Source organism: Eucalyptus grandis, chromosome 3 (assembly GCF_016545825.1).
Source record: "Eucalyptus grandis isolate ANBG69807.140 chromosome 3, ASM1654582v1, whole genome shotgun sequence".
In the NCBI taxonomy this organism is placed as follows: Eukaryota; Viridiplantae; Streptophyta; class Magnoliopsida; order Myrtales; family Myrtaceae; genus Eucalyptus; species Eucalyptus grandis.
In genome coordinates, this window is record NC_052614.1 from 38,619,255 (window position 1) to 38,630,260 (window position 11,006).

The 11,006-nt window shown below is 40.8% G+C and overlaps 1 protein-coding gene across 1 annotated transcript; it reads right to left on the bottom strand.

The window, feature by feature from the left end:
• Window positions 1-6,652: 6,652 nt before the first annotated feature.
• LOC104439625 (cytosolic sulfotransferase 5) lies at window positions 6,653-6,985 on the bottom strand. Its single transcript, XM_010052662.3, has one exon. It carries the CDS (start codon window positions 6,983-6,985, stop codon window positions 6,653-6,655), a length of 333 nt encoding a protein of 110 aa, XP_010050964.3.
• Between the last annotated feature and the right edge of the window lie 4,021 nt (window positions 6,986-11,006).

Sequence of the window (11,006 nt, forward strand, 5' to 3'; positions counted from 1 at the left end):
ACAGAAACTATATATAGTCTCTACTGGGACATCACAGGTGACCTTGGTTTTTTAACAGGGGTGATATTCGGAACTGTAGCAGCGGGGGCTGCATTGAGTACCCAAAGTCATTGCAGCGAATTAGTTAATCCATTGGAGAAAAAAAAAAGAGAATTATTTTCTTATTAAAAAATCTTACAAACTAAAACTGACTACTCTAAATCTTGTACTTGTACTTTGCCACGACATAGTGGACGCGAATTAGTCCTCTCGAGCCACTTGACGACGCACCTATTGTGCCATAGGTGCAAACATGGTATCTCCATCTCTTTATATTTCTCATCCAGTACCTCTAAACAAATAGAACATCATTCGTCAGCTTCCCCAATAGAGTAGCTCTTCCGCTCGAGCTTTTCAATGGTGCCTCTGGAGACGCCCCGCGTGACTTGATTGGATATGACTCGTATCCTCCAATTGAGGCTTCCTCGATGTCTCTATTTCAACTTCATCGAGTGCGGGACACCTGGAGAGCCACCCGCACGGACACTTAAGTGCCATAACTTTAAAATGGTACACTTAAGTGCCTTTTCCAATGAAAGCTCGGCCCCAAACGGCGTCGTTTGCACGCCGCCGACGTGGCGAGAAAATGCAAAAACGACGCCGTTTCGCGTCTACGTGTAAATAATAGTATATAAATTAATTAAATTAGATTTAAAATATTCAAAAATTTAAAAACATAAGAAAAATTTAAAAAAATTTTAAAAATTAAGAAAATTTAAAAATTAAGAAAAATTTTAAAAATGTTAAAATTTTAAAATTTTAAAAATAAGAAAAATTAAAAAAATTAAAAAAATTAAGAAAATTTTAAAAATTTTAAAAATTTTAAAAATTTAAAAAATTTTAAAAAATTTAAAAAATTTTAAAAAATTTAAAAAATTTAAAAATTAAGAAAATTTAAAAAAAAATTAAGAAAATTTTAAAAAATTTAAAAAAATTAAGAAAATTTATTTTTTTTTTTTTAAATTAAGAAAATTTTAATTTTTTTAATTTAAGAAAATTTTATTTTTAAAATGGTTTCTTTTTTTTTGGAGACGCCCCGCGTGACAAAAAATAATAATAAAATATGATTGGATATGACTCGTATCCTCCAATTGAGGCTTCCTCGATGTCTCTATTTCAACTTCATCTCTGGTGGCTAATGCCAAATTTATGTTCAAGACAAACCCTCCACGGCCATTACCCAATGCTCTAAACATCATACGCAAAATAACTCTTATAATGTTAGCCCAAAAACTGTGATGAACGCCCAAAGTATCAAGGATTCTCTCTAGGTGCATTTTGCATTCTGTATCGAATTCACGGGAAGACTAGTATACTAGTATACCAAGTGAACGCCATCTTCAACAGGGATAAAGTAATTATCATACATAAAAATATGGGGAGTAGTTACTATCAGTGCCATAAGTTATGTACGGCGCTCACTTTGGTGCCAAAAGTTTTTATTGGATCACTTAAGTGCCAAATCGGAGGAAAAACGATCACTTTGGTACTACCAGCGAGAGATTACTGCCAAAATGATTACGTGATTTTTATATTTAAAAAAAAAATCGACAAGCCTTTTAAACAACATCATTTTCCATCCTCCTTAAGAAAACAATGTCGTTTTGCCGTCATATGTGGATGGCCTCACAAAAATGACGCCGCACAACTCATTTGGGATTGAAATTAGGGTTTTTTTTTTTTTTGGTTCAATCCTCGCCGACCAAGCTTGCTTGGCCACTGTGCTCAGCCACCGTCGCTTGGCCACCGTGCTCGGCCTCCGTCGTGGTTGCTCGACTAGGTGAGCAAGGAGAGACTGAGGTTGTTTCTCAGGCAAGAAGCGATGGGAAAATAGGAGGCGAGGGCGGAGGAGGAGGAGGAGGAAGAAGGGGGGTCAAAGGTGCAGAGAGAGAGAGAAGATGAGGAGTGCGAGGGAAACAAGGAGGGCGCAGATGGAGATTGTGGATTGGGCTCTGCTCAGAGAGTGGCTGGTGCTGGGGTTGTTCTTTGGGGAAGAAGATGATGCGATCATGCCTTCTCTTGATTTGGGGATTTAGGGTTTCGACTTGGGGGAAAGCAGCAAAACAAGGTCGTTTTGTGGTTTACATGCTAACTGTACTCTCTGGCGAGCCACATCAACATAAAAACATTTAAAAAAAGGTGCCATGTCGAGTTTCCGATCAATATGATCGGAGTTGGCACTAAAATGATCGTTTTTCAAACTTTTTGGCACTTAAGTGATCCGACAAAAACTTTTGACACCAAAGTGAGTGCCGTACACAACTTATGGCAATGATAGTGTACTTCTCCCCAAAAATATGTTTTGTCATCTTGCGAAATGCAAATTATAATTTCTATACAAGTAGCATCCATATCATGTCAACTTTGAATAGTACATTCGAAGGTTCCTGTTCATCCTTTAATAATAATTCAAAGGTAGCCCACCTAACTCTATTTTCCACTAAGCGAAGCAACCTATTGAAATATTTGTTGGTTGGCTCGTATCCGGGGTAGCGTGGATGAAATTTCATAATATCGATCCAGTATTGGATACAACACTGAATCTTAACTGGTGTTTTAAAATGAAGTCAATGATATACATGAGAAGTCGCCAGGCACAGGGCCGAGTCTTTTAATAATATAAACATCAATCTACCAATTTTCCCCGTGAAGAGGGATATCTTTAAAAAAAAAAAAAACCCCAAATAAATAAATACTCCCAGCATTATTTGATGCTTTCATACGGCTTTTTTAAAAAAAATGATGATACCAAGGTTGGTAAAGACCAATATTTATCGGTGTATATGTCAAAACCATTATTGGATGCTTGAATGTATACGTCCTCCTTAATGTAGATACTCATTGGGATCTATTAATTCATCGTGTAAATCAATTTTGTACACCAATCCTTATGTTCTCGATATTTACTCATCCAAATTCATTCTATATGATATTACATTTTGTATGTATCAGGATGCAAGAAATTAACATCCTACCAAATTCATCCCATGCGTAAAGAATTATTTCCTCTGCGCAAATCTCCTCGTCAGGGAAAAAACTGATTTTCACTTTATTCTCCACTCTAACTACTTGTTCTGAGTTTTTCTCTTTATTGGTGAGAATTGGTATTACAAACCAGTTACATATTCTGTTGTTTCTTAACCTATGAACAATGAACATCTTAGAAAATCTTTAGCTACCCTAGTTAGAGCATCCAATCATAGTTTGACATGGCACACATTTTATTTATAGTTAAATATGCAAGCGGGTTGTCTAATCCTCTACTTTGAGATTGGCTTTAGCAAGAATAGAGGAAAATATGTCTCTTTAGTTAGATATGCAATTTCGAGTTCAATTGGTGTTACATCTAATGTAAGTGAAGATATTTTCATTTTTTTAGTCATTTATAGCTATAGCATAATGACGTTTGTATATGTAAACATCATCCATTTTTTGGTTGTTCAAAAGTAAGTGGTACTTCACTCTGTCAGGATGAAGCATAATCAATCAATAGAAAAAATTATGGATAATTATTTAAAAAGTCATGAACATATTATACAGTGGTTAATTCAATTATAAACTTTTCAATTTAACAAATTTAATCTTAAATCTTTCAATGTTTTGTCAATATAGTCATTTTAGCTAATTTTGGCTGGTAATTACTAACATAAATATCAACCGTCTTATATGGCATGGCTGCTTAGGAAGGTTGGTGTAGAGGTGGATAATTATGGCAATTTTTATTAAAAAAAATTTATGCAGGAGTCCATATGTCACTCTTTTCACTACATAGTGAGCTATTGACTACGTGTCTTCGAATTGGATCCTCTCACCATGATGCAATTGGGCCACTTCAATTCATTTCTGTAATTGAATCAAAACGGCAGGATTTTATAAAGTTGGAGGGTAATTTTATTATGTGAAGATACCCCAAAATGGAATGAGATCGTTACCTCCACCAATATAATTATTTGGTGTCTCATCCATTCAAACTATTAAGTATCGTTCTGAATAACTTACATTATAGTTATAATATGTTTTTTATACTAGTAGTCTCCTTTCATTTAATGGTTTAAATTTTATGATTAGGTATTGCTCTATGATATGAGAGCACATGTCAAATCTTGGGGCCCTCTTTCAAACTTATTGATTGTGGTGGTCTCACAACTTTGCCCACACAAAACCGGACCATTTCCATATAAATCCATAACTTAATAATTCCTTAATCGTGGTTCAAAATTCACTTGAACTTCAAATTTGTGGCCTAATTCCGAAAATTATTTCAATTAGACGAATAACGAGTTTGATTAATTATTGGGCATTGCAAAATGAGGCTAACCTGGCTTAGCGTGGTTCCTGTGAGATGCGCGCGCAAGCTGTCTCTCTCTTCTCTGTTTCCTCTTTTCCTCGTTTTCTATCACCGTTTGCCTTCTTTTCATTTGGTTCGATTCCTTCATGCGCACCATCTATGGAAGGAAAAATTGATGGTAGGCTGAAGTCTAGCATCGAAAGAACGTGGGCTTGGCAAGGCCGTTAACAGGCGATCAGCAAAAAAGAGGAGAAAAATCTTCTTTTTTTACCAAAAAAAAAAAAAATGAAGTCGAAGGTATCATGGACAAGATTAAAGCGGCGGAAGCTAAAGACATCACTTGGCAAGCAATTGGCAAAGTAAATTAAAGGGCATGACAAAATTAATTTTTGATTCTCATTAATACATTATAAAAAGGGGGTCAACCAAACTACAAGCTGGTTTATCAAAACACTTAAAAGAGCCAAAAACAAGAGGAACAAATGAAAATTAATGAATTCTTAAAAAATAAAATGAAAGAAAGTTATAAAAAAAAAAAATACAATAAACCGCATGGGTATGGCCACAGCCCAACCATGGCCAGCTTCGGCAAGGATCTATGCTGGTAGGATTGTTCACGAAAAACAGAAAAGAATGATCAACCGAGCCGAACAAAATTGATAAGCTCAGTTTAGCAGTTTAGTGTTTTAATTTTGGTTTAGGATTTTTTTTCTTTGGTTATTCGTTTGGTTTTAGTTTATGACTTTGAAAACCGACAAATTAAACCGATAAGCTTAATAACAAATTTATTTTCCATCTAACAAATATAATTTGGGTGCGTTTGGGAACGCTTTTGGGAAAAGTCCTTAGCAAAATGCAAAGACCTTTGTTATTAATGTATTTTCCAAAATGCAAAGTGTGTTTGGTAAAATTGTAGTTTGAAAGCCCATTTGAAGTATCTTTAAGCAAAATGGTGTTTGGAGAAATTATATTTGCAAATTGCTTTGGTGATAAAAAAAATTATCAAAAGAAAAATAAATAAAAAATTGACCGGAAGGGCAGATGGCCGGGAAGGGCAAGTGGCCGCCGGACGTCAACTGAAGACCACCGGCGAGGGTCGCCGGACGTCGGGCGACCATTGAAGACCACCGGCGAGGGTCGCCGGACGTCGGGCGACCACTGAAGACCATCACAGAGGGTCGCCGGACGTCGGGCGACCACTGAAAACCATCGGCGAGGGTCTCCGGACGTCGGGCGACCCCGCCGCGACCCAGATCTGGGGCGGCGAGGTCCCCGCGACCTTGCGGCCCCAGATCTGGGTCGCGGCGGGGTCACGCGACCGCGCCGCCCCCGGATCTGGGTCGCGGCGAGGTCGCGCGACCTCCGGCAACCGCCGTGACCAAGATCTGGGGCGGCGAGGTCGCGGGAGAACCTCGCCGCCCTCGGATCTGGGTCGCGGCAAGGTCGGCGACCCAAACCTCGCCGCGACCCACAGCGATCGCCGCGACCCAGACAGGGCGGCGGTCGCACCACTCCCCGGCGACGGTCGCTTGGGCCACCGCAACCATGCCGAGCCGTCGGCGGCCACTCACTCACAGCTTCGAGGAGCACGTCGTCGGCCTTCACGGAGAAGAAGATGAACAGTACAACAACGAGGGCAAAACCGGAAAAATAAGAGTAGCTGAGGATATTTTTGAAAGAAAATAAAAAAAAGTGAACAGTGTCACTTGTATGCCGAGAAAGCTGAAAGCCCAAGGCACCCCTTCACCTGCCTTGGGCTTTCAGCCTTGGGAAGGCCAGCTTTGGCCTAATGGAAATTCCAAGATTGTTTCCAAACACCCTAGCTTTAGCCCAAGTGTCTTTAGAAGCCCAAAGTCCCTTGCAAAGCTGATTCCAAACGCACCCTTTGTAGCTTAACCTACCAAATAACTGCTTTGTATTTAATACCGTATGCCACGAATCTTCACACAGCCAAGAGAAAAAGAAAAATGGAATTGAAATAAATAACAGAAGATACATCCACAAGCTCCCAGGGAGCAGCTAGGCAGCTCTTGTTTAGCCAGCTACTTACTGGCCAAATAACTTCTGCCAAACGCCAATAGTACACAACACAGATGAACAGTGGAATCACATCCCTAAAGCATCTCACTATGGAGACGAAGCCAGGACTGACAATGCCACTGAAGATCTTTCATCCTATAGCATGAGAAACACGCTTGCATTGGCCAACCAGACATTGACCCCCTAAAGTGCGGAGAGTCGAATCGTTTTTGCTTCTTTTTCTTCTTTTTTACACATTTTTCTTTTCCACCATCGAACCAAACATCTTCGAGTGGGTCATATGTCTTAAAACTTCAAACCAGAACCATGCAACTTTTCTTCCATGACGCCGTCAATTCTCTCTCCCATCTCAGCGCTCATGTAATTCACCCAATCTCCAACCTCGCCTTTCCTGAAGAGCCACTTGTTCTCTACTCCAGTAGGCAACTTGCCGCTCCTACTCACCTCCGATGCACTTAAATTGTCAAAGCTACACATCCTCAGTATTCCCTCCACGGTCCCGTTTCTCAATTCTTCTTCGTTGAATGGACGCCCAATGAAATTGGCCAACCTCCTCACTTGAATGCTCGGGTCCGCTTTCATCTCCTCATACTTCACAAACAACACCTTCTCGGGCATCTCCGAGCTCACCTTGTGGTAACCCAGCACATGGTCCCAGTAAGGCCCGTACACGCTAATGCCTCCGCAGAACTTGTCGAGGCCCTCTAGGAGTGGAAGTTGGCCCTTCTCTTTGGGCTTGAACTTGTTGAAGTAGAGCCACATTGAGATGAAAGTGTCTTTAGGGTTCCTACACAAGTAAACCAGCTTGCAATTGGAGTGCCTCACCTTGACGCCTTAATTTTATTTAGGTTTATTTTATTTTATTTTATTTTATATTAAGTTTTTATTTTCTTTATTGAATAATAAATAAACAACAAAACAAAGCAAAAAAACAGAAAAAAGCAGAAAAGAAGAGAAGTAGCCTCCGCATGGGCCCTCGGCCCATCTCTGCCTCAGCCCAGCCTAGCCGGGTCTTCTTCTTCCTCGCGCAGTTGCAACGCAGGCGCAGGGGGCGCGACGCCGGAGTGGAGGGGAGGAGCAGCGACGACGCACGTGGAGCAAGGGGCAGCTGGCGTCGGATGGGATGCCGGTTCGGCCGGCAAAGGCCGTGGCAACCGCCGGTCGAGCTCCGTCGACCGGCCACCCCTCGCCCTATAAATAGGCTCTCCATCCCCGACGAAGAGGGGACACAGAGATCATAGGGAGATAGAGAGAGAGGCCACCGGAGCTCGGGGTCCCTTGAGAGACTTCGGGGAGCTCGAGTGCAGGCCGGCCGTGGTGTGGTGAGCTCGGAGGGGTCCCCGAGAGACTTCGGGGAGCTCGAAGAGCGAACCCGAGAGAGAGAGAGAGAAGCTAGAGGAGATTCGCGTGGGTCTCACAGTCGTCGCCGCCCCCGTCGCACCGTTGCCACGAACAGGTATCGTGATGTCGCCGTCGCCATCTCCCTCTCCGTAGTCCGGTCATCGCCGCCATCGCCGCTGTGCCTCGGTCCTCTTCCTCCTCGGCGCCGCGATTTGGAAACCCTAGGGTTCCCGATTTTCCGGGTCGCGACCCCAGGTTGTCGGGTCGGACCCGGATCGGGAACCGGGTAGGGATTCCGTAAATCCCGGGGCGGCGGAGGTCGGGTCGCAAGTTGGGTCGGACCCGGGTAGGGTTTAGCTAGGAACCCGGGTCGTCGGGCCGGGCCGGGCATCCCAATCGCTCGCCACGGCCACGGTGCCGTTTTGTTTAATTAAAAAAAAAAAAAAAAATGTCGGGCCCGCGTAGCGGGCCCGTCGTTCGGGCTGGCCGGGTCGGACCAACCGCGGATCCAGGCCTGTGTCGGTTTTATTTTGTTATTTTAATATAAAATAATATTCTAATAAATAATAAATAAATAATTTATTTTCAAAAAAATCAAAAATGTTTTAATTTCCAGAAAATAGAAAAATATTTTTAAAAATTCTGAAAAATGTTTTATTTTCTAAAAAAATCGAGAAAAATCAAAAATAATTTATTTTCCAAAAATATTTTGAAAAATATTTAAAAATATTTTAATTTCCAAAAATAAAAATCAAATCAAATCAAAAATATTCCATATTTTCCAAAAAAATGCCAAAAATCCAAAAAAGGCCAAAAATTCATGAAAAAACCAAAAAATTCAGAAAAAACCAAAAAGACTTGTATTTTTCCAAAAAATACCAAAAAATCCAAAAAAATCCCTTTTATGTCCAAAAATTAGAAAAAAAAAAGACTAAAAAATATTTTTCCTCCTAAAAATGCATGGAAAATCTCTTGAACATCCAAAAAACCTCAAGGTTTAAACAAGATTAGGTACCGAAATGGCATTAGTAATTAACTAGTGTAATCAAGTCCCCGATCATAATTTCTCTAGTTGCACAAGAGTGAGTATTTCTCCCAATACTTCGCTTGGGTTTCTAATCAACCCACCCCAAATCAATTAGTGGCGACTCCATTTTAAAAATTGATTTACAGGTTAAAAACTTGAACCATTAAGTCATGAATTGGTGGACTTGGGAGAGTCCAGGCTTAATAAATTCAGCCGAGCCATTAGCCTCCTTAGGCGTTCGTACCCGATTGCGGGCGTCGAAAAAAAAGGAGGTCGCGACAGCTTGGTGACTCCGCTGGGGACGATTTTTGAGGACTTAGGCCATTTTATCTTTATTTAAATGCTTTGCTGACTTTGGTTTTTTTTTCTTTTGTGCAGGGTAATAGCTTAAAGTTTTTTTTTATTTTGTTAAAATAAAATGTCTTGTGATTATAAACTATTGTGCTTGCTTTACTATTTTAAACACTACACACGGCACACACAACCCGGCCGCCGGACCTGCGCCGCCATAGGATTTCTAGGATGTTGTTAAGAAAGATACGACCTCGAATGCGAGACTACGATGTAGTGGTTGCCTTTCTTTTCCCCGAATTTCTTAGCCGAGGTTAAGGGGGTATGCTGCTAACGCGAGACTGCGACGGACGGATATCCTTTTAATCTCAACAAACCTTCTTAGTTAGAAATCGAGCCGCACATATCATGCACATGTCTATGTGATTGTCATCAATTTTCTCGCGTGATGTAAGTTTTTTGTGTACTTTGCAATTTATTTACCTTCCTGCATATATTGAGTGGTCCATGATTAGTCTAGGATTTAATACTACGGTCAATTAAATTTAAAAGTAATTGTCATAAAAAAAAAAAAAAAAAAAAACTTTTGCAAAAGAAATTACTTTCAGTTAATGTCTTTATTCTCAAGCATGTTAAAAAGTTCTTTTGCGCAAGAATTTTCATTTGCCTCAAAAAGGGATAGAAATCTTTTTCAAAATTTGTTGCAATTCATGCTTTCTTCACCTTTCAAATCCTTTTAGCCCATGCTAACATCTCACATGCCCTTTTTCAATCCATGCTTAGGAAATCATCTACCTTTTCATGAATAAACGAAATGAGTAGGGTTAGGTTGTCATCATGGACTAACTCCCCATTTACGCCTTGTATTCATGCACGCTTGTTTATTCATGACTAGGTAATCACAGAAAGTCAACGTTCGCCGATCCAGACTCGTTCAAAAGCAAGAGCAAGAATGGCCGAAGAAAATGTACCAAGCCGTATCGAGATCATGGAAAGTGAAATGAAGCAAGTCTTCAATGTGCTTCAACAACTTTCAAAGGAGATAGGCTCCATCCAAGGCAAACTCACTCCCGCCCCAGCCTCAGTCGAGGTATTGTTGCCACAATCATCTACCAGGGGTGATCAAAGTGGAGATACCAACGATAACATGCTCGAATTGGAGGATGATCCACACCAAACAGCAATTGAGACAGCGAAGCTAGACATTTTGTCTAAAGCTGAGCATGACAAATGCCTCGAAAAGCTTGAGGAGAGGCTGAAACAACTGCAAGGCCTCCAAGATCCTATTTTGATGGACCTCTCCATTTATTCCAATGTCAAAATGCCGGAAAAATTCAAAATTCTTGAGTTTGAGAAGTACGATGGCACGACTTGCCCTAGGGCTCATTTGCAAATGTACTTGGTTCGAATGACCCAATACGTTAATAATGTACCATTAATGATCCAGTTGTTCCAATCAAGTCTAATAGGCCCTGCCTTAAGGTGGTACATCACGAAGAACATGAACCTTCTCGAAACATGGAGCGAATTGAGTGAGGCGTTCCTCAAGCAGTATAAGTTCATAATGGATATTACCCCTTCTCATGAGGATCTTGAGCGTACTGAAAAGAAAAAGCATGAATCATTCAAAGAATATACTATTAGATGGAGGAATCCGGCCGCCCAAATCAGTCCTGAACCAACCGATTTCGAACTGAGAAAAATGTTTATCAAAACCCTTCCTTACGAGTACTGCAATCGAATGGTGACCACGATCGCCGAATCGTTTAATCAACTCATTCCAGTAGGGGAACAAATCGAGATAGGGTTAAAAGATGGTTGGTTCACTGAACCTGCACCCACTAGCAAGTTTAGCATGAAGAAAGATAAAGAACCCCTAGTAGATGTCAATGCAACCTACAATCATTCTCCAACAATTCAGACAAGTGCAAGACAGCAACAGACCACCAGCCGTCAACCGCACCAGCACTACAACAAGAG

Coding starts and splice junctions, on each gene's coding strand:
- LOC104439625 (XM_010052662.3), bottom strand. CDS start 6,985: ATGCCCGAGAAGGTGTTGTTTGTGAAGTATGAGGAGATGAAAGCGGAC.